General features: G+C 44.5%; 1 protein-coding gene across 21 annotated transcripts in view; it reads left to right on the plus strand.

Moving 5' to 3' along the window:
- The first annotated feature begins 6,896 nt into the window (after positions 1-6,896).
- Positions 6,897-22,962, plus strand: part of LOC128347073 (uncharacterized) — a 70,944-nt gene continuing 54,878 nt past the window's right edge. Inside the window, exons 1-5 of one of the 21 annotated variants that reach the window (XR_008317365.1) lie at positions 7,124-7,275; positions 7,521-7,749; positions 8,833-9,042; positions 13,017-18,898; positions 21,901-22,559. Coding sequence is in view for 6 of the 21 variants with exons in the window: in XM_053301148.1 (XP_053157123.1) it covers positions 18,700-18,755 (56 nt within the window). In the remaining 15 variants the exon portion in view is untranslated. The other 20 variants (XR_008317363.1, XR_008317367.1, XM_053301148.1 and 17 more) reach the window with 20 other exon arrangements.

Raw genomic sequence — 22,962 nt, forward strand, 5'->3', positions numbered from 1 at the left:
ATCAGTTGGGACCCTCTTTTGCCCTTTCAGCTTCATAAGCATCCCTGCAGAGGCTAAATCCATTCAGATCAATCTCACCCCTCCGCACAGTTTGCCAGACTCACGGGCTGCCTGGGCTACTTTCAGATGAGCTCAACAGCTGCGGCTCTCTCAGCCCCCTAGATGCTCCCCTCTGAGCCAGGCTCGACTGTAATTGATCACAAAAAGCAGGCCTCTTTATGGTCTGCTTGGACAGTTCATTTCACTGAAAATTTTCCCTTCTCAAACCAAAAAGCATTTCCCCCTCTCTCTTTAGCTGTCTGCCCCCACGGCTGCCAGACCCAGGAAGAAAGCTCCCTGCATCCTTCTTCCAGCTTCATGGTTTGGAGAGAAACAGATGGGAGATGGAACTAAAGCCAACCTTATGATGAGAATAAATGCTCGCTTCCAATTGGTTGGGCTTCTTCTGTCTGCTTCTTTGATTTGTTGGAAGAAGTACAAGCTGACAGCCCTAGAAGAACAAAAAGAAACATTCTGATTGGCGCTAGGGCACGGAATATGGTAATTCGACAGGAATGGACAGCTTTTTCTCCCACATTGTCTGCCTTAACATTCATGGCATTAGGCTAGTGGGAGCTTCTAATAGGTCCAAACCACTTGGAAGCCAATGCAGATCTCCTCAAATGAAAAGGGGAAAGGCAGTTAACATTCAACCTAAGAAACATTCATCTACAAGGATGAATTTTTTTTAAAGTGAAGGCTTTTAAGGTCACAAGACAGTGTAATCCGATTTTAATACAACACAGGTCTAGAAGCACAACTGATCAACCAGTTGTTGAGCTAGTTTGCACATTGCACTATAATCCATTAGAGAAAGCTGTCCGCATTTAAGGAAAAACAAATCCTAAAGAAGGAATGCTGAATCTATTACATCCTCTAGCATAGGGGTTCATGACACGTTTGCATCTATGTCAGGGTTTGAAAAATCGCAGGCACCAGGGAACCGCAGCACCTAGAAATTTAACCATGGCACCCAGACACAGATATTCAGAGGTAGGGTTATTTTGTCCCAGGCAGCCCTGTTTGTTTTGAATATACTACTTAAATATACTAAATATACTTGTAAATAGTATAATAAAGATAAACCCATTCAGAGGCCCTTTTATGGATCTCTGAACCAGTTTGAAAGCCTAACGGTTCTAAGAATTAATGAATTCTTTGTGGGGAAATCTATCGTATTTAGGCTGACTTAGACCCAGTCTCCACAATTACTTCATTGCTTTGCGGTGGTTCCGCTCCTACCTCTCGGGCAGGTTCCAGATGGTGCCCCTTGGAGACTGCTGTTCTTCAAAATCTGAACGTTTGTATGGTGTGCCTCAAGGCTCCATATTGTCTCTGATGTTGTTTAACATCTACATGAAACCGCTGGGAGAGATCATCAGGAGATTTGGTGCAGGGTGCTATCAGTATGCTGATGACACCCAAATCTATTTCTCCATGTCAGCATCATCGGCAGAGGCCATAACCTCCCTAAATGCCTGCCTGGAGTCGGTGATGGGCTGAATGAGGGATAACAAACTGAGACTGAATCTAAATAAGACGGAGGTACTCATTGTGGGGGGTCAAAACTCGAGAGACAATTTTGATCTGCCTGTTCTGGATGGGGTCACACTTCCCCGGAAGGAATAGGTACACAGTCTAGGGGTGCTTCTGGATCCAAGCCTCTCCCTGGTCTCCCAGGTTGAGGCAGTGTCCAGAAGTGCCTTCTATCAGCTTGGGCTGATATGCCAGCTGCGTCCGTTTCTTGAGGTGAATGCGCTGTATGTGGGGCTGCCCTTGTATGTAGTCCAGAAACTACAGTTGGTCCAGAATGCGGCAGCCAGGTTGGTCTCTGGGTCATCTCGGAGAGACCATATATCTCCTGTATTGAAGGAGCTACACTAGCTGCCAATATGTTTCTGGGGAAAATACAAGGTGTTGGTTATAACCTATAAAGCCCTAAACAGCTTGGGCCCTGGGTATTTAAGAGAACGTCTTCTTCTGCATGAACCCCACCGCCCACTGAAATCATCAGGAGAGGTCCATTTGCATTTGCCCTGGTTCGTCTGGTGGCCACTCAGGGATGGGCCTTCTCTGCAGCTGCCCCGAGGCTTTGGAATGAGCTCCCTAGTGAAATAAAAGCTTCCCCAACTCTGACAGCTTTTTAAAAGTCTTTAAAGACGTATCTGTTCACTCAGGCTTTTAATTAATATTGTTTTAATGGTTCTAATGCTGTTTTAAAATATTCTTTAATTTTTTTAAAATTGTAATGTTTTAAACTTTTCATTTTTGTTTTAACTAATGTTTTACTTTCTGTTTTTATTTTGTTGTAAACTCGCCCAGAGATGTAAGTTTTGGGTGGTATAAAAATATGCTAATAAATAAATAAATAAATGCTAATATGGTGGGGGGGGGATAGCTTTAAGGACTGGGGAGGGTCCTCTTACTCCCCCCGGCCGTATCTTCTACACTAACAATGTCCTTAAAAATGGTCCTGCGGGGTGGCAGCACACCTCCTTGCTGCCCCGGTGCGTTGCAGACCAGAAGTACTTGGTCTGTGCACCGGGTACTTCCGGACCACAACGCACTGGCCACCTCCAGCCTCGGGGGTGGGATGCCTCTGGGTAACAGTTGCAGGGGAGTAACAGCAGGAGAGAGGGGATGCCTGGCGATTTGTTGATTTTTAGCTTTTCAAGACAGTTTAGAACATCTTCCCTTGACATCCCAAATTGGCCCAGTTCCTCAGCTGCTAAACCTGAAAAGCTCAATTCTGGAGAAGGTATATGGTCAGTATTCTCTGCTGTGAAGACAGACGCAAAGAACTCATTCAGCTTCTATGCAATCTCCTTATTCTCCTTAATAATCACTTTCACACCCTCATGATCTAAGGGTCCAGCCACCTCCCTGGCAGGTTTTCTTCTTCTGATATATTTAAAGAAGTTTTTGTTATTCCCCTTGACACTTCTAGCTATATGCTCCTAAAAATCTCTTTTTGCAACCCTTATTGACTCCTTGTATTTCTTTTGCCAGAGTTTATGTTCCTTCCTGTTCTCATCATTTGGGCAGGACCTCAATTTTCTGAAGGAAGTATTCTTCCCTTTCATAGCTTCCCTGACTCTACTTGTTAGCCACATTGGTGTTCTCCTGAACTTGGTGACACCTTTCCTCCTTCTTGGCATACATTTCAACTGTACTTCTAGTACTGTGGTTTTAAATACGTTCCATGCTTTCTGGAGTGATTTGACCCTCCTGACTTTTCCTTTCAACTTCCTTCTTACCAGTCCCCTCAGTTTTGAGAAGTTTCCTCTTCTGAAGTCCAATGCATCTGTGTTGGACTTCCTTGACAATTTTCCACTCACATATATGCTGAATTGGATCACATTATGGTCACTGCTATCCAATGGTTTTGCAACTCTGACATCTCGCACCAGGTCCTGGGCACCATGAGGGATTAAATCCAAAGTCGCCATCTCTTGTTGATTCCGTGACTAACTGTTCTAAGGCACAGTCATTTAGCACGTCTAAAAATTTGGCCTCTCTGTCATTACCTGAATGTGAATTTACCCAGTCTACGTGTGGGTAGTTGAAGCCACCCGTTATTACTGCCCTGTCTCTCTTTGATGCCTCTTATTTGTTTCTCTAACTCCAGATCACTCTCAGCACTTTGATCTGAAGGGCGGGGGGGGGGAGGGTTTCTAGCAAGTCTGTACTTGCACTCCCCAACCTCTTAAACCTGGATATTTGGGGAAATAGGCCATATCAGTTGTTGCTATTGAGGCACAAGCTGGCCTTTAAAAACTTTCTGGAGTCTGAGGTTAATTTTTCTTTAGAGCAACTATTTTATTCCCACCTTTTCCTACATAGAAAGATATAGCATAGTTTTTTCCTGACACAGCCTAGCTTATCTGTGCTGCTAGCTAGATAACCTGTGGCCTTCAATGGCCAGTTAGATGAAATAAGGCAAAATCACCAACAGCTGGATGCTGAAAACAAACAAACAAAGGGGGGTTTCAGCAAAAACTTTTATTTATGAAAAGGTAGTAAGTTAGTGAGACTTCAATTGTATAATTTTCAGTGTGTTCAAGGACATACAGAAAGCAGAACATTTGCTAAACATCGACAAGTTTTGTACCTGGCCAATGGGCTATGTTCTTTTTGAACTGTATTATTGTTTGTAGCTTTTACACGCTCTTTTTCAGAATAAGACCATGAGTTTTTCTATTTGAAACTTTCAGTCTTTGTATACAGCTTAATCTTTATACACAAGCTTAAAAGTAAGTTTTTCAGTGTAACTTGCATACAAAGTTCTTTAACTGAACTACCTTTGAGAAACCTACTTACACAACAATTTCGAACTTTCTTTTAAATGTTGTATCGTTTGATTATAAAGAGGAGGAAAAGAAACCCATCAGTCTTTATTTCTATCTAAAATATTTGGGGGGCAACTTGTTCCAAATACATTTACTCTACCTTATGGGGCCAGAGATAATCTATAAGTTCTTATTTATTTATTTCTTACATTTATATCCCACGCTTCTTCCAAGGAGCCCAGAGGTGTACATGGTTACGTTTGTCCTCACAACAATCTTGTGAGGTAGGCAGAAATAAGTTTCCAGGTAGATGAATCCATATTTAACACATGTGCACATGGGGAAAAGAGTATTCTTCACACAACACCCCACACCCTGAGCAGCCAACCTTTAAACATTTCATTAGCAAAGATTCATTTTGTTACTAAAAATGCACAACAGCTTGTGTATATATTTTTAAAGGTTAAAATTGCTAAAGAACACTCAATTTGTTTCAGAGTTTCTGGATCCATGGTTACTAAAACAAGATTTGGAACACACTTTATGCTTTTGTGTGTCTCCCCACCATCGAGATTAAAGGGCTTTTCTCAGGATTTTTAGCGCAAATGTTTTTAAAACCTTTGAAACATTTAATACTACTCCCTGCTTGCGCTCTCTCTCTCTCTCTCTCTTTCTCTCTCTGTTGATGTCTAATATTGTGGTGACCAAGAGCCTGGGCTTTGTCAAGGGTTGATCTAGGGCCAAGACAACTTTTAAATTGAGGGGTATTACAATGAGGATATAAAACTTCAAAGATGCCTACCATAAAGTGAGACTAGGAATGGCTAGGTATTTTAAGGATGTATCCCCTGCACACCATAAGGGAAATGAACCAAGTACACTGAGCCCCTCCCTCATTTTCCCAGGAGTACTGAAAGACCTTTGTGTCCTGAGAGGGAATGCAAGAAAGGAGGTGCCCAGGCCAGGGAGCTCGTCCTCCCCTCCTGAAAATGCCATCAACAGCCTGAGACAACAATACTTTTGCAAATCTTATATCATTTGTTTACTTTTAATATTGTATACCACTTTGGGTGCCTGGTCAAGGCAGAAAGGAATATTAAAAATGCAACTGAACAGGGAAGCTTTTATGTCTAGCTTTTTAACCAGCAGAGCAGGCTCTGGTCAGGTGTATAATTCCACACCACCACCACACCCCATTTCAATTGGATTTTTAAAAAAGTAAATAGAATCCCAAGTTTCAAAATTTCGTTTAAAAATAGCCTGACTAAAGTTAAATCTCTCATCACAAACATGCTATAACACAGTCTCCTAAAAATAAGTTAGTGACTCTCTATTACAGACATTGACTTACCTACCAATCAATCATGAGAATTCACTTCAACTGCATCTCATGAAAAGAGCCCTAGTTTTCCAAGCAACTACCAGCTCTTGTTTTGAAAATTTTGGGCTTTCAATTTGTTTCTAAGCAGACTAAAATCACATGTGCAAAAACACAGGCCAGATAATAGGGCAGTTTTGTGGTGTGGCTGAGCCAAAGCAGAGGAGTTAAGCCAGACAAAACAGGAGAGGAGATGGGAGTAGAAGAAACCATGGAAAGAAAGAGGGAAAGCATTATTCAGTGCACAGCATCATAGAGTGTTGAACTAGGACCAGCAGGACCTAAATTCCCATTCAGCCATGAAACTATGGGGTGACTCTGGACCAGTCACTTATCTCTCAGCCTATCCTACCTCCCAGGGTTCTTGTGATGATAAACACAGCTATGTACAGTGCTCTAACCTCCTTACTTTGTGGGTGCACTATTTTAAAAAATGCCATCTCTGGGCAAAAATGGAAAGTGTCTCAAGTATAAGTAGTGCAACAAGGGAGATGAAGGGCCACAGATAACAAGTAAAGATATCAATTACATTTAAAAACCAGGAGCCTGTGTGTGTTGTGCCATCGAGTCGGTGTCGATTCCTGGTGACCACAGTGCCATGTGGTTTTGTTTGGTAGTATACCAAAGGAGGGAACTATTCCCTAAATAAAAACCAAGTTATCTAAAAAAAGTTACACAACATATCCTCCTAAAGGTTGAAAGTTAACATGTTTTAGTGATCAGAGTTGCACTATTGTTTAATAATGAACTAGTGATTTAAATCGAGAACTCCCCCATCCAAACCAATCCACCATGGCTCCGTTTGATCTGTTCTGTGATCTACAAAGAACACAACAGTTTATTTTATTTTTTAAAAAAGAAAGTTTAAAAATAACCCTTATTAAGCAGGGTTCGCGTTGATGAATTGTCTTTTGTTGCGGGGCGGGGGAGGGAGTGCGAGAAGGTCTCCGATATCCACAGGTTCCATCCCTTTCCCCCGGACTAGCTACTTATGAGAAGCCGGAAAGAAAAGGGGGAAAAGAAAGACAAGAAAGACCAGCAACGTGTTCTTTTTGGAGGGAACTTTCTTTGGTAGCCCATCTGCAGAAACGCGTGACCCTGCTTGTTCCTGGTGGCGGGGGAGGAGACTACTTTTTGGTAGTTCCTCCCACCAACGTGCAAAACGGTTCCAGATTTAAGGGACCTCCACAGGCCGGTTCGTTCTCTTGGACGAAGATACCATTGGCAGTCGTAAAGGAGCGCGCCTAGAAACTGACTTGCAGGCACCACCGACGATGCCCAACCCTCCTCTCTCGCTCTCCCCCCCGCCCCCTTCTCGCGCGTTCCCCTCTCAAGCCGGCGATAAACGACGCAGGCCCCTGTGGTTGGCCGAGCCTGGCTCTCGCGAGACATCCGGGCTCTCTGAGCGGGGTGGCCCTACCCCATTCTCCTCCCCCTCCTCCCTCCCAGGTCCCCCCTCCCCCCCTCCGAGTGGCGTCACGGTGTCGCGGTTCCCGTGCTGCCCTTCCCGTGCTGCCCCTGGGTGGGAGCGGGGGAGGAGCCAGCCAGAGCCGGCCGAGGAGCGTCCGGGTGAGTTCCCTTCCCCCCTCCGCGCCGCAGCCACCCACCCCCACCCACCCCGACGAGTCGCGTCACGGCACGGCAGCGCGGGAAGGTGGCAGAGGCAGGAGCCCCGCACCGCTGCCCTTGTTGTGCGGGGAGGAGGAGGAGCGAGCCGGCGGCGGCGGCGCGGAAGACCGGACGGGGGTGCGCTGCAAGCGTCGGGCGCCGCCCCTCGCCCACATCAACAGCTCTCTCCCTCTCCTCTGTTTCAGGTCGCCCATGGCGACCAGGCCGGAGGCGAAGGAACAAACTGGAAGATCGCCCGGGTACCCCAAGTATGCTGCCTTGAGTTCCTTCAGGGAGGAAAGGAGAGTCGTAAATGCATACTATGGCGAGGCCCAACAGGTCTGACAAGCATCATGTGTGAAACGAAGGTGGTCCCCAAAGGCTTTCCAGGAACACTAGACACGCACCGAGAGTGGCTCTGGGCCAGGCAGGCAGGTGGGAATCCTTTGCAGAGAAGTCTCTGCCGTAAGGGTCCCCTGCAGCTAGGAAGTTTGGAAGCCACTGCAGTATAGCACAGCAGCTGGGATGTGAAGGGAGGGGGAAAGCTTGTTGAGATCCTCAGCCCCAACCTGAACTCCTTGGAGGAAACGCAGGTTACAGAAGTGACTTTAAATACCCCAAACTGCAGCTCAGGTCTTGCTTGGTGGTGGCACTGCAGTTTTGGAGCTTCCTCCCAAAGGAGATCTTCCAACGGCTCTGCTTAAAAACTTTGGTAAAATATCTGATTATACCTCTGTTTTGAAATCCTTGGGGGGGAATAACTATTGAATGGGATTCTCCTATGATGTTTTGAAATGGCACTTCTAAATTTTGACACACACACCCTGGGATTGATTGTATTTGTATAGACGGGTCTTGAACGTCTTTGAAAGAATGGTTGAGTATAAGAGTAGATTAAGAATTGTATCCTGCCAACCTAACTCCTTGCCGTCCCTACCTCCAAAGTATTACGGAACATTCTTAAACTCAGACTTTGGCAGATCTCCAGAGGAAGAGAGTTCTATAGCTGTGGGGGAACAGATTATTCAGGCCTTTCCAAGTGACTAAAAACAGCTTTTTCATTATTATTATTATTATTACATTTATATCCTGCTCTTCCTCCAAGGAGCCCAGAGCGGCGTACTACATACTTGAGTTTCTCTTTCACAACAACCCTGTGAAGTAGGTTAAGCTGAGAGAGAAGTGATACAGGTGCTCCAGTCCTTGGGGGTTGGAACTGGAGCTCAGTTGGTAGAACACATGCATTGTATGCAGAAGGTCCCATGTTCAGTTCCTGGTAAGTAGGGGGCAAATCTGGTCCGAAACCCTAGAGAGTTGCTGTCTGTGTGTCAGGGCAGAAACTACTGATTAAATGGGCCAATAGCCCAACTCTGTATAAGTCAGCTTCATAGGCACCAGTAGTGCTATATCCCATCTCTGTGTAATGGAAGATGGCATAGTTCTTGAACGGTGGCTTGTTTGATCCAGCTGTTGAGGTGACTCACATTGTTCAAAACATTTTATTTACTGATGTCTTAGTGGGCCAAATGTCCTTGGAGCTACAATGACTCCAGAAGCAACACTCAAGCAGGACCTGGGATGCAATACCAATATTTAGAGTTTGTTTGGGCCAGTTTTTAGAGTCAGTTTTGAAGGAGAACTGCAGAGAGTTCAGACAAAAGCCACGAGAATGACCTCTGTTATACAAAAAGGATGCTTAGTGGGTCATGTATTGGTGTGTTATGGATGGTAAGTAGGATTAAGCATTGCTCTTAGATATTCATGTTTGGATTGTTAATAGCCTTGGCGCTAAAGGTCCTCTGTTTACATCTGCATGTGTGTGAAAATAGGCTAAAATTCACCTATTTGCTGTTGCAGAGTGTCTGGAAATGACTTCCGGTGTCACTTCCAGCCGCCATTTTAGAGTAAGAAGCCATTTTGAGGTTCTTTCTTATTTAGTTAATTTGGGCATTTTTGGTGGCATTTCCGGAGCCCTGCGGCCATGGAGAGCAAGGTGCTGTGCATTCCTACTCTTGTTTGTCCCCCTTCCCACTATTTAGGCATTTAAAGGCTTTTTTCTCTCTGTTCAGAACCTAATCTCCCAATTCCCATAGAGTTAAGGTTTTGTTATTTATAGTTTCCATATTTGCACCTATAGGCGAGAATGGCACCCCCGTGAATAACGAGGGCCTGTAATTACAAAACCCAAATGAGCATGAGACAATTCAGTGGACTGTAACTTGTTGTGCTCTGTCATTTGTATAATCCAGTGTTGTGCCAATATACATATGGATCCACAACAAACTGTTGCAGTATATCTCTGGTATGCATGTGTTGCTTGAACCTGTGACTGATCATGGTGAAAAAACAAAAGTTAGTAAGGATGTACATAAACCAAGCACTAGTTTAGTGCTGCAGGGAGTGGACGAGGAGTCTTAAGAAAGAGGAAAGCAAGTCCTTAACTGCTCTCTGCTGCCCCACGCAGCTTCCTGCTGGGGTTGCGTGCATCCCAAGTACCCATGTACAGCATAGGCACGTACATGACTTCCGCACATGCACGGGTGCCGTCTGCGTGTCAGCATGGTGTTTCTGACCATGCAAATGGCACCTGCGCACGTGTGGATGCCATGTACATGCTGGTGCCACGCATGGGTACTTCGGATGTGTGCCGCCCCAGTAGGAAGCTGCATGGGGTGGTGGAGAGCAGGTAAGGACTTGCTCTCCTCTTTCTTAAAGCTCCTGCTCACCGCTCTCCTCCCTGCAGCACCAAAGGAGTGCTCAAACCTTGATACATGCACAGCCTAAAAAATTAGCAAGAAAACCAGGAGTCCTTATTCCGAGTTGGGTTTTATTTCATATGCAGTTTTTCTTGTTTCTGTTTTCTCGGGGGGGGGAGGGGTAGTTTGTTTTTTGGTGGAGGGGACCAGCATTGTTGCTTGATCCTAGCTCTTTTTATCCAGCACTAAAGTTTTAGGAGTTAATGGTTGGTGAGTGGTCAGTTTAACATTTTCATCAATATTTGCTGAGGTTGTAGGGAGAAAAATGTGTTTATGGAATAGGTTATGTCTATTGGTAAATGTTGTTGGTTGTCGTGTGATTGTGTGTGTGCATGCACAGATAAAGTTATCCGCAGATTAACAGATTCAGTGTGCAAGTTCCCCCTCCATTCCTCACACACATACAGTTGTCGTCTTCATGTTTTTCGGGTTGGGTGGGATTAGCAACCTCATTGAGAACGTAAATGTGCCATACCCCTTTCCTCTCAGAGACACAAAGATGTGAAATGTCTTGTGAGAAAACAAGAGTTTTAGGCACCTTTCTCCCCCCCCCAGCCCCAAAGCAGAAGGGCTTATGACTGTCTTGAGAAAGTATCCTTCAAGCTGAGAAACTTGCTGTTCTTTTTCTTTGAGTCCTCTTTCCCTCACCCCTCACTACAGGGTTCCATTAGATCTGCCCGCCTGTTTGTTAACTGTGCTTGAAACCCACAGACATTCCATCCCATTGACCTGCATGGACAAGTTTGGTGGAGTTTTGATCCCCATAGTTCTTCAGAATTTTTAACACTGACACATCTGCGAATCACCCTGAGTCGGCTGATATCTCCAACTTGCCCACAGGCACTCCAGTTATGCACACATAAGGATCATAACCAGTTCAATTTCCAGTTCTTTGGGGGGAAAATATGTCATTGATTGAGTTCTTTGGCTTTAATTGGAATCCCAGAGAAGATAACTCAAACAGTTAAACTTGTGTGTTTCAAAGCAAACTGCTTATATTTATTTTATTTACAAACTGCCTGATATAGACCTCTCCAGGCAGTTTACATACCATTTTAAAAAGTGGCACTATTGATCTACATGGTGCTCTGCAGGGTAAATAAGCAAGAGGTAGGTCTCTGCCCTGAGCAGCTTCCAGTCAAATTTCAACTTGAAGACGGAAGCACAGGTAAACGAGAAGAATTATGTAAATACAGTTATCTCTGCTTCAGCTTAGAGTCAAAGTAGAAGTGCACGCAAACGTGTTCTGAGTTGGAAGTGGCTTTTGTTTCATTTTTTTCAAAAGATGCAGGTCCAGTGTTCAATGGGATCAAAGAAGGGAGGTTAACACTTCCACTTTATACTAATTCCATGCAAAAATTGCCCCTTGCCAAAGTGGTGATTTCCCACACATCACTGCTGGAGCACGACTTTTGGTGAGGAAGTGGTGCAAGAGAAAAGAGATAAGCTCCCCTTTGTGTTCCTGCCGAGCGCTGGAAGCCCCCATGGCTGCTTTTAAGAAGCAGCACTTCTGATCATGTACACCTAGTTTACTTTTGTTTCTGTAGGGAATGAAAGCTAATAAGTTAAGCCAAAAGCTTCCCAGAAAAAGTGGCTTTTGAGGATAGAGGTAACATAAGTGTTATGGAGGGAGTTCCAAGCACAGTGGGCAGCCACAAAGAACAGGTGGGTGATTATGGGAATTATAGCTGGGGAGAGTGAAGGTAATGGGCAGGAGTATATTAAGATATGGTAGAGAAGAGAAGTTGGCGGGCAAGGTCATCATGGGCTTTGAAGGCAAGCACCAAAAGCTTGTGCTGGATATAGGACTGGGTTGGAAGCCGCATATCAATTGTTTAAGAAAAAACACATTAACTTTTGAATATGGTGGCATTTATAGTGCTTACCATGGTGTTTGTGTGTTGTACCCAAACTTGTACATGGTGCAGATTAAACAAAAAAAGTGTTATGCAGTTTGTTTAAAAAACAAACTAAGTGAGCTGCCACTTATATAGGGCAGGGGTTTCCAGCCTGTTCAACAGTCTCCAGATGTTGTTGAAATACAACTCCCATAATCCTCACAGCCACAATAAATTATAGCTGGGGATGATGAGAGTTGTAGTTCAGCAACATCTGGAGTACACAGATTGGGAACCCCTGAATTAGGACATTCTTGACTTCATTGAATAGTAGAATGCAATAATCAGATATATTCAGAAAGGTGGACAGCATCCCAGTTCTGCCTGGGATATCATCAATATCATCCCTAGTCGGTGGGTGTGGGGGCAGTCTGTAGGTCAGACACTGACAGATTTTCTTTGGAAAAAACTGAGGAGCTAGACAATAGATGCTTAACAACATTACCAGACTTTGTGATGGACATTGTGGAGGGGGAGTATAAATGGGCTTCTCTTTATCTTTACTGTACTATTTACAAGTAGTATATTTAAAACAGAAACAGGGCTACCTAGGACAAAATAAGCCTACCTCTGGATATCTGTGTCTGGGTGCCAAGGTTAAATTTCTAGGTACCAAACCCCTCCTGTATTCTACCAGAGACAACCACAGGGCTCTCTGGTCGCCAGGAGTCAACACTGACTCGATGGCACACTTTACCTTTATGGTTCCCTGGTGCTTGGGATTTATCAAACTCTGACATAGGTGCAAACATGTCAAGAACCCCTATGCTAGAGGATGTAATAGATTCACCATTCCTTCTTTAGGATTTGTTTTTCCTTAAATACAGACAGCTTTCTCTTATGGATTATACTGTAATGTGCACACTAGCTCATTGTTGTTATGGCCAAATTGGTCAGTTGTGCTTCTAGACCTGTGTTGTATTAAGATCAGATTACATAGGAAGAAGTGTATTGTGACCTTAAAAGCCTCCACTTTAAAAACACCCCCCCCTTGAGGATGAATGTTTCTTAGGTTGTAAGTTAACTGCCTTTCCCCTTTTCATTTGAGGAGATCTGCATTGGCTTCCAAGTGGTTTGGACCTATTAGAAGCTCCCACTAGCCTAATGCCATGAATGTTGAGGCGGACAATGTGGAAGAAAAAGCTGTCCATTCCTGGTCAAGGATCTCCTCTGCAGGACAGAAAGCACTGGAAGAAGCACTCAGAGTGTTCAACCCCATGTCCAAAGACCTTTCTGATACAGAGACCCAGCTGGTTGCTTTTCTTCAGGGCCTCAGGGAGGAAGGTTACCAGCCTACAATCCTAAGGAGTAAAGACGTGTATGGGTACAGCTCATGCACAGCCAATACGCCTGGCCAGACAAAAAGCAGGACTCAGGACACTTCAAAAACAGCTGTCCCTATTTTGGACTCTGCTAAGGCTCTAACAAGAAGCACAGTAACGATGACAAAAGTATCTGCCCCTCTAGAAGGCATTACAGTAAGTTCTTCTAAAGACCATGGTAAGCCATTGCCCAAGAGCAGTAATTCCACCAACCTCCTCTTGAACTCTTTGAAACGGACCCGTTCAGGCACATCAAAAGCCTCGGGAGTGGGTTTCCCTGCTAACATGTACCCTGGTGTCTATCCAGCCATGAGGCTGTCTGTGGTGCTGGAAGCCTTGGTCCCGCTGAAAGCCACAGCATCCTGTCTGGAGTCAAAGTGCAAACAAGGGCATCTTGGGATCTCTCCCTCAGACTTGAAGCTCCTCAAGGCAGCCAATGCCTCCAGGCAACCTTCAGCAGTCAAGGCCACTAAAATATCACCAGCTCAGTTGGACACTAAAGGGTATAGGCATCTAATAAAGAAAGTGCCAGACTCTGCTGCCCTGACGGTAACCCTTTTAAAAGGACCCAATGGTGGGGTGCTGCAGGAAAGCAATGCTTGCAAAGCTTCTGGAATCCTGAATGGCAGGATTTCTGGAAGTGCTTCCCAGAGCTGCAGTGCAGGGGCCTCCCGAACTAAAGAACCATCAGTGGGCAAAACAGAACGGAGAGGTGGTGGTGGTAGTCACCAGGAGACTGTGGGGCAGAAAAGGAAAAGTGCAGAAGAGGGAAAAGAATTGCCACGTGGGAAGAAACCCAATTCTGTTCAGTCCTCCAGTAAACCAGAACTGGCTTCGAATGCCTTAAACCTGCTGAAGTTCCGAGCCATCAAAGTGAACAGCTCTTCAGATGACGAATTGAGGAGGAGAGCACAGAAGATCCTTAGGGTTAATCTATCACCTGTTATCAGAATCCAGCCATTGCCCCACTCTCACAGCGTCCCATGAGTCGCCTAGTTAATTTGGAGCCACAGGGCCATGGCAGGAGGAGGATCTGACCTACTTCAGGTCTCTTGGGCTTGATGAGGATGAGGTTGTATGTCTCGGCAGTCCTTGGGCAGCTGGCCATCAGGTCATAGCTAGCAGCTGGGGAAGGTTCATCGGAGCCGGGCAACTGCTGGATTATAAAACTGTGTTGAGAAATACTGGAGAAGGTCTCCAAGGCCCAATTGAGAGGAATGCTGAGCAGAGCACTGGCTTTCCTCTGGGACACTTTTCTACCATGCTTTTGTAAACATGGCAGAGCATATGTTTGGGATGTGGCAGCACTTGGGATATTGCTGTACTGTGATTTTTCTTTTCTTTTTCCCAATCTGTAAATTACTGGTTTTATTTCGATCATATTTTATATACTTATTAAATATAAATATCTATTGACTCATATACATGCATTGCCCAAGGGCTATCAGAATGTGATTCCTTCTTCCTCTTGTCCCCCTTCTCTAGAACTGGGTGCAGAAGTTTTCCTTGCCTTGTTTTCAGTCAGTCATTTGTTGAAAGATGCCTTTGTTCTGTTCCAGTGTTGCCTCTTTTTTGTTTGCTGTAAACCTGAGGGGCTAACTGTTGTCTTATCCATTAGTCACTGGCTGCTGGCTGCCTCATTGCTGGCTAGGGCTAAAGGGTACGGGTCAGATGGAGAAGTGTTCCAAGTGTATGGAGAGGGAGGATGGGAGAGAGGTGCTTCTCTGGTCCCATCAGTCCACCCTTGTCTGGAATGTTTGCTCCCACAGGCTTGAAGATGGTGTCGGGGGGAGGGTGTTCCCCAATATAAGGGTTTGTAGGCCCTTTTGAGAAGGTGGCAAGGGAGGAGAGACCAAGACCCCAGCAAGCCCCACTGAGCACTGCCAGCTTTGTGCCAAAGAGGGTGGATGGGGAGGCACTCAGTTTGTGGAGAACCTTTCTGAAGACTTGGTGTTTCACCACCTCCTCAGAAGAACTGACCCGTGGAATCAAGTACCTGTGCTCTCTCATGTATTTGCCTCCAAAGGGTAATTGTATTACAGGACCCAGTGGAGTTGGCTCTTGGTGTTGCTCCCTTCTGTTAAATTAGAAAAAGAGCCTGTGACTGCCTGTGAGCCAATATGAATATGACCACTGGCAATGAATACATTCTGGCGTAGTTGTTAACCCTTTCTGCTGCCAGACATCCCAGTAAATACCTTATCCCTGCTGTGGACCCTAGGGCCATTGTGCTTCTGAATATAGCTGGTATAAGAGAACACAAACAGTCTGGATTATATCTGCTGGTGCAGCAACTGGAAACTTCTTGGGCTTGATGCAGAGGTGATTCTTGTCCTGTGTAAAGGTGGAGCCAAACTATATTGTTACAGAACAGGCTTCTGGCCTTCACGACAATGAAGGTTCATTAATGCACATTTGTCAACACCATAAGTATTTCAAGAATATAATTTTGACTTCTGCTTTGTGCCACATCTGCAAACCTAAACCTGATTTAAGCCTATTGTACCATCATGGCTTCCCCAGGGAACTTTGGTGATTAGTAGTTCTATAAAGGTGCTATGTGTTGGAGATCCTGCACTCTTGAAAATGGCATTTCCCAGAGTTCCTTGGGAAAAGGCCTCCACAATTACTGATTTAATTTTTTGTGTAGGCATGTTGTTGTTAATGCCTCTCTTTTTTCACCATACCGTAAAGTTTGCTGTGTTCGTTATTTTAATGAGTTTAAAATAATTCTCTACTGAAAAGCTTTTGATCTTAACAGTTTAAGGTACCCATTTTACAAGTTATGAAAAATGAAGTGAATTCTGAGGCAGTAGAATTCTGGGTTGTACCATGAGATAGCAGGTGGGTGGTGTGACAGTAAAGAACTTTTACTTTTCAACTTCACAAAAAGTTCCATATATATATATAAAATAAATTAGCACATCAGAGAAGACTACATTAAATCTTTCTTTCACATGCAAGGAGGCTTTAATGTAAAGATGTATTTTAAAATGCAGACATTTTTCCCTACTGTTGATGTGGTAGTATCCAGAATTCTGCCACCTCCTCCTGTATAACTTGTAAAAAGACTGTATTTCTCTAATCTGAATCATAATACTTGGAAGCTGCAATGCTGATTTTGGTGGGAGTCTGCTGTGCTGGCTTTGTGTGGTAAGCATGGGAGTAGTTTTTGGGGGGTGTCATTTATTTCATGGGTCAAATAGATTCCACTAATTAGCCCATTGCCAGGTTTATGGAGCCTCCCTTGAACAATGATGGACCCTTTGTGCTTTATTGAGGATAGTTGGCCAGTTTGCACAATGCTGTCCTAAAGCATTTAGAAAAGAAAAACCTGGGTGGGCGGGGGGAGCGAGAACGCTCCCCTTCATGGCCAGTTGGCAGGTGCTGGTGCTCTAACTTGGCAGAGCTGCCAATCTCACCACTTTGGCCATGCATCCTCTCAAATGGAGCTAATGCTAGAACAATCTTTGCTTGCATCACAATGAATCTTCAGGCACAATACCTTCCTTGAGGGTCTCTGGATATGACTGTCTCTTCTCAGTACATATTGTACAACAAGGAGAAAATGCAGTTGCTTCTGCTGTGTCTCCAGCACTTTTGCCTGTCCAGTCAAATGCTTTCAGAAATAAATCTTCCCAGATTGTAGACTCCCATTGTTCTGGGAACTCTTTGTTCTTGAGTATATATTAGTTGCAGGACAAAAAAAAGGCTTCTGAATGAGCTACACAAGTTGCTGCTAGAGCCCTCTCCGTGATGAATCTATATTGAGCCATCTGGTACTACTCTTCTATTGGACTGTGTACTGGGCAAGTGTCTTTCTGATGCCATGTTCCTGTTAAGCATCTGACACAATCAAGTATCGGTACACAGAGAAATTTGCTCTTTGCTTACATGCCAGTGTAGCTTTTGATGCATCCTTTCTCTAGTCTTGTACATGTTCTTGCTACAGCCATAGTCTGGTTTAACTGTCTGGCTTCCACTGCCTCTCTTCCCAGTACTCCTGGGTGTTGTAATTCTTTGTAAAGATTGGGTTTGCTCATGGCATTCTTGGCCACTTTACAAAACTATACCCTGGACTGTTTTTAAGGACGAAGCACCGGTTAAAGCTTCTCTGGAGGCCTCCATACTTGGGAATCAGCCCCACAGCTTCATCAAGATTACCTGGGTGTCCTTAAATAGCTGGGTGTTTAGAAGATGATTGGCACATTAAAACTTCTCTCACAGTGCTGCTGGGATGGGAAAAGGCATTACTGCAACCATCTCTGATACACAGCTGTTGAAAAGGCGTCTTTTAAAAGTCAGGCATTGCCAGTTTTGCTTGCTGCTAAGTTGCTTTACTGCAGCAGTGGACTCCTCAAACGTACTTGGAAGCCCAGTATTTCTCTAACCAAGAATGTCAGTGAGGATCCCATTCCCAAGTTCTCTGGCTGCATTTGTGATTGGAGTGTGTTTCTTTTTTTGTTCCTTTGAACAGGGATCTGTATGTTGGCAATATGTTGCCCTGTCTATATAAAACTTTCTGTCAGGAAGCAGTGTGTTCACAGGAGAAGGGTGGTGAGCTGTGAAGCCCTCTAAAACACTGGAGGAATAAGGAAGAGGCCGTGTTGGCAAGTGGGAGCCCCTAAAGCAACCATACGGTTCAAGTTGTGCTGAGTTCTTCCCTTTAATGAATCTAGAAGAAGGATCTGATCTGGAGAAAGAAGCTAAGATTTCTTAGGCTGGAACAGGGTTGGCTGTGCTTGGCCTTGGAAAACACTCCTGTACTTTTAAATAGCTCCATGTTAGGTTGTAGTTTGTGCAGTTTCCTTGGTTGATGCTTTGTTCATAGAGTGAAGTAAGGAAAAGGACAACACACCCCTTGCTTCCTATTCCCATCTTAAAGTCAACATTTGGGTGCAGGACACTTGACACCAAAGGTGGAAGGAGTTGCTCTGTTCCTGAATCCTGAATGAAAACTACTTTCCTCGACCAAATGGCCATGTTGAATTTGAAATGAGTAGTGCCAATAAAACTACTTTGGCCCAATCTCCTCATTGGAAGGAGAAACCCATACCTTTTGATCATTAAAGTGGCCATTACAGGATGGGTGGAATGAGGGAAGGCCATTTGGACTAATGATAGCTGTTTAGAAAAATAACATATCGGGTGGCTACATCCTTTACTAATGTTGTGGCTCTGACATGAAAAAAGCTGCACCTGTCAATTTCCTACTACCCCACTGTTAAAGGCATAGAAACACAGACAACAGTAACAGACAACTCCAGCCTTTGGAACAACAACCCTGTATTAATAGCTACCCTGCATCTTGACCCTCCTTTTTCTTTCAGCTGGAGAAGTTCCTGATTTTTGCTTCTGTGATTCTTCAGAAATGTGACTGGCAGAGGTTACCATTCTTCAGCCTTGCCAATGTTGTGTACAGAGCAGTTTGTTTCCCCACCCAGAAAGTGCTTCACTGCAGAAAGGTGGATTTTTATTTTTTTTTAGTTGCTTGCCTGTTGTCAAGCTTGGGATCATCCCTGGTTGAACTAATGAATATCTTCATCAACAGTAGAAGGAAGAGCTATTTTTATGGAAATTAAGTGGAGCTCAATAATATGCCAATCTGGTATGTAGACAGTAGAAGATGATTAGTTGTTATTGCCCTAACTGTCGGGAGAGATTGTGTGTGTGTGTGTGTGTGTGTGTGTGTGTGTGTGTGTGTGTGTGCGCACACATCAAACCCTTTTATAAAGATCCTGAACGGGGTGGTACAAGAAAGTAAACAAGAAGATAGGCAAAGCTGGTATTCAGTGTAAAGGGAGTCGATTCACATAAACCAGTTAAGTCATTATTTTTTATTACAAGGCTGAAGCATTGCCTCTCTCTATTTCAATGTGAGAATCAGTCTAGTCTTCTTGGCAAATTATTACAAACATACAACGCTACTTTCCTTTGATCCCTGGCTTGAGTATGAATTGCTTGCTGATATGTTATTACTATAGGGAAAATGACACAGCCATAGAGACCAGGCTGGAATCCCTAGGTTCTTTCTCTGATTGTGCTGCCCCAAACTCACACTCCTATTTGCATGAGGCCAGCATAAGCCACTTATGAATAGCACAAGATAAAAGGTTTAGTCCTGTTGTAGGCTCAGAGAAACACAAGATGGAGTTTGAAAAGTTGGTCTTCTAGGTAGAGTCTTCTAAGTCCATTGGCTGAGACATTCTGGTCCCAGAAGACACTTGTGTCATGCCATTTAACTGTAAAGAAATGTTAAGCAGAGTCAAGTCAGCTTTTGTGCCTTTACAATTGTCACCTCTACTGAGTGTAATATTTCATCTCTCGGTAAACTGTGATAGATAGGTTAGCAAAAAGAGATGGGTGTTCTGTTGCATGTGAGGAATTGCCCATGTCTCAAATGCCTTTCAGCAGGAGGGTTGGATAGTCCTGGTTGTCTGCAGCTTCAGTAGCAGCTCAGTTTTAAGGAAGGGCCTTAAATGCTGCTGCTGCTACTCCTATGTATATTTCTCATATCTTTGTAAATGGTGCTCATTTCTAAAACTTTCAAGAGGAAGGATTTGTGGTAGATGCTTATGCACGGGGCTGGTGCCAAATCCTTTGAGTCCCTTCTGATAAGAGTAGTACTTAGCCTGAGCTGGGGAGGGGGAGCAATAACCTGGGCGGTAGGAGGGCCGACTCGCAATGCCTGCAGCCTCTGCTGCTTACGATTCCCAGAGTGTACTGAGTGAGCCACACATTATGTGGTAGATCACACAGCTTTACACGAACATGTGAAAGTGGCCTTGTACTGTGTCGGACGGTTGACTCGCCTATTCCAGTTTTGTCTACTTTGACTGGGTTTCGGGGACCTCTGGCAGGATTTTCCCCCAGCCCAGTTACCATTTCCATGGAGATGACAAGCATCAGAAGCTGCATGTAAAGCAAGTGCCCTACCATTGAGCGATGACTTCTTCCATTGAAGGCAGAGGTCCCAGTTTCCCTTCAGTTTTTAAAGGATTAGACCCCTGCCTGAGATCTTGAGGAGCCACTGCCAATCAGAATGGGCAGTACTGAGCTGTGAACCCATGCTTTGGATCCCGATAGCTTCATAGGCTCATAAATGCAGTGCTCCCTAACCTGGAAGTAATTGGGGGACATGTTAGAGATTGCCAGGTGGCTATCTGGTCATGGGTTATTCAAAGTGTGCGTGTGTGTGTGTGTGTGAGAGAGAGAGAGAGAGAGAATTGATTTTTGGGAAATCTGTCTGGACCCTGGGCAATTTGGTTCTCCGTTTGGCTGAACAGAATCAGCTGAAATTGGGTTGACTGAGCACTTGCAAAGTTGCATATTATGTCTGGAGGTGACAATTGGACTTGTTTTTATGTGGAATTGAGTGCCTTCTGTGGAGAGGCAGGTGCAGTGGGAGATGGAGCTCTTAGCCGTTGAACCCTCAGATTGAGGATGGAGCACACCATCAGCTGGTGGACCAGCTTATTATCTCTGTTTAACCAAAATTATAATTTCACAACTCCAGCATTAGGAAACATATCTCAGAACTGCCCCGAGCTGGCATGTGTCTCATGACAGTTGCCTTTAGAAAGGGATTATATTTCTTCTGCTGCTTGATGACAGTTGGCAATCACCTTTGTCTGCTTATAGCTTTGTTTGGACCTTCTTGACTTGTTGAGAGAGTGGCAGCTCTGGGTATGATGAATGTGAGGAAATGCTGCTTCTCAGGATTGAGTTAGGATTCTGCAGTCAGCACTGTTTGAGGATTAGGAGTACTCGACAAATGCTAGACCACATGTAGCTGCCAGATCTTCAGTTTCTAGTCTTTTGGGAAGGTGCTGTTCTCATAGGAACTGCTGTGGTTTTTGTTTTTCTTTTTAAATGTTCCCTCTCTGGTGGGCAAATCTCGTACTGTTTGGGGAACGGCATTGTCTTCAGTTGGCAAAACTGGCTTCTTGGCATTTGTGTGTCCATTAGAGGGAGATGGAGCATGGCCTGCTGGCTGGACGCCTTCCTCCTTTACTTGGGGTATATTTTCTCATGTCTACAAAAGTGGATTTCAGAAAACCAATTAAGTTTGCACAGAGGCTTATCCTGGAGGCATGTACAGTCAGTGCCCCCTTGCACAACTGTTGGGAACGTAAGGTGTATCCCGCAGGCAGGCAGCCATCTTAGCCATATGTACTCCTACTTGTCTGTGCTGTGGGGATTAGGACTCAGTGCTGGAACTTAGTTGTCGGGAGCCAAATGAATGAGCCCAAGGGAGCTATAAATGGGTTCTCACACCCACCCACCGTAGTCCCAATGTGATTGTCCTGAGTGATCCCCCTCCTCTCCCTTCTTGTTTGTTTGTTTGTTTCTATCACTGTGGACAGGTAGTGCTGCCACACCCGTGCCTATAAAGGGGTCCCTCATGGGAGCACATCTGGGTAAACAGTTAATTACGAGGCCCTTAAGAACCATAGTATGGTGGTGGTCTTTCTCTGCCAATCTCCATATGCAAAGCACTTTGAATTGTACCCTTGGGGGGCCTGAAGGACAAGGGGGAGGCCACAAAGGTGGAATTAGTTTCTGTAGCAGCCACCACCCTCTCCTCATTCCTTTGTATTCTTGATGCAGCCATTCCTGATGTAGGTGATCTACGGAGCTGCTGGATGCTAGCCAAATTCTGCAGGGCCGCCACAAGGTATTGCATTTGGCTCTGAACTCTTCTGTCTTGCCAAGCACGAACCTGGTCTCCTTCCCTGGAAGCCGGCTTTTACCATGGATCCCTTCCATCCTGAATTCATGGCCACCTACCATTTGTACAATGTACTGTGTAGACTTTGCCACAACATTAGTTGTATATATGTGAGTGGTTTTTTTTCCTTACCATTGGTTATTTCTGCTATTCTGCAGCCTCACTTCTAGAGGGTGTTATTTGACACCACGTGGGAGGAGAAGCGAGGTATGTGAAACAACTTCTGCTTGAACCAGCAGCAGGCTGCCTCCCTAGAGCAAATTCTCAGTTCCTTTGTGCAGAATCTTTCTGAAGCTCTCTGTTTTGATATTACATATGCAGCCCACAATTCCCAGTTTCAGTGTTTGTATGCTTCAGGACAGCCTTGTGTGATGTGAGGCAATTTGAGTGTTACGTTTTCACCGAGGAGGAAAGGGGACAAAAGCAACCTATCTCTATTTTTCACGAAGTGAAACTTTTATTTCCTTGGTTTTAAAATTGTAGCAGATGATCTCACTCTGCCATTAAACAGTAAAAAAAATGGTGCTTCAAAACTCAACTTGCTGTGTCTGTGTTGTCTTTTGGGTCCTTTTTCTCTTTCCTAGTAATATATTTTTGGAGGTATGGAGTGAGAATGTTAGCATCTCAGAACACTACAGTCTGTTCTGAAATTTCAGCATGAAGTAGAAGCAGATCTATAGCATTATGCCCATATCTCTTTAAAACCTGGTTCACATCTCATAATTTGTGTTTGGGGAAATATGCACAAGACTTCACTTTTGGCTCCTGTTTCTAGGAAGAAACTATCAGAGCCAAGAAAAAGGAGCATGGACCTCAATGTTACATTAGTCTCTACAATGAATTGATGTATAGCTGTTGTTGGCGTGAGCCAACACAGCAATACTGTTATGACTACTCACATGAAATATGCCCAATGAATAGATGTGATTACATATTGGCAT

The sequence above is a fragment of the Hemicordylus capensis genome, chromosome 2 (genome assembly GCF_027244095.1).
Source record: "Hemicordylus capensis ecotype Gifberg chromosome 2, rHemCap1.1.pri, whole genome shotgun sequence".
NCBI classification, from domain to species: domain Eukaryota; kingdom Metazoa; phylum Chordata; class Lepidosauria; order Squamata; family Cordylidae; genus Hemicordylus; species Hemicordylus capensis.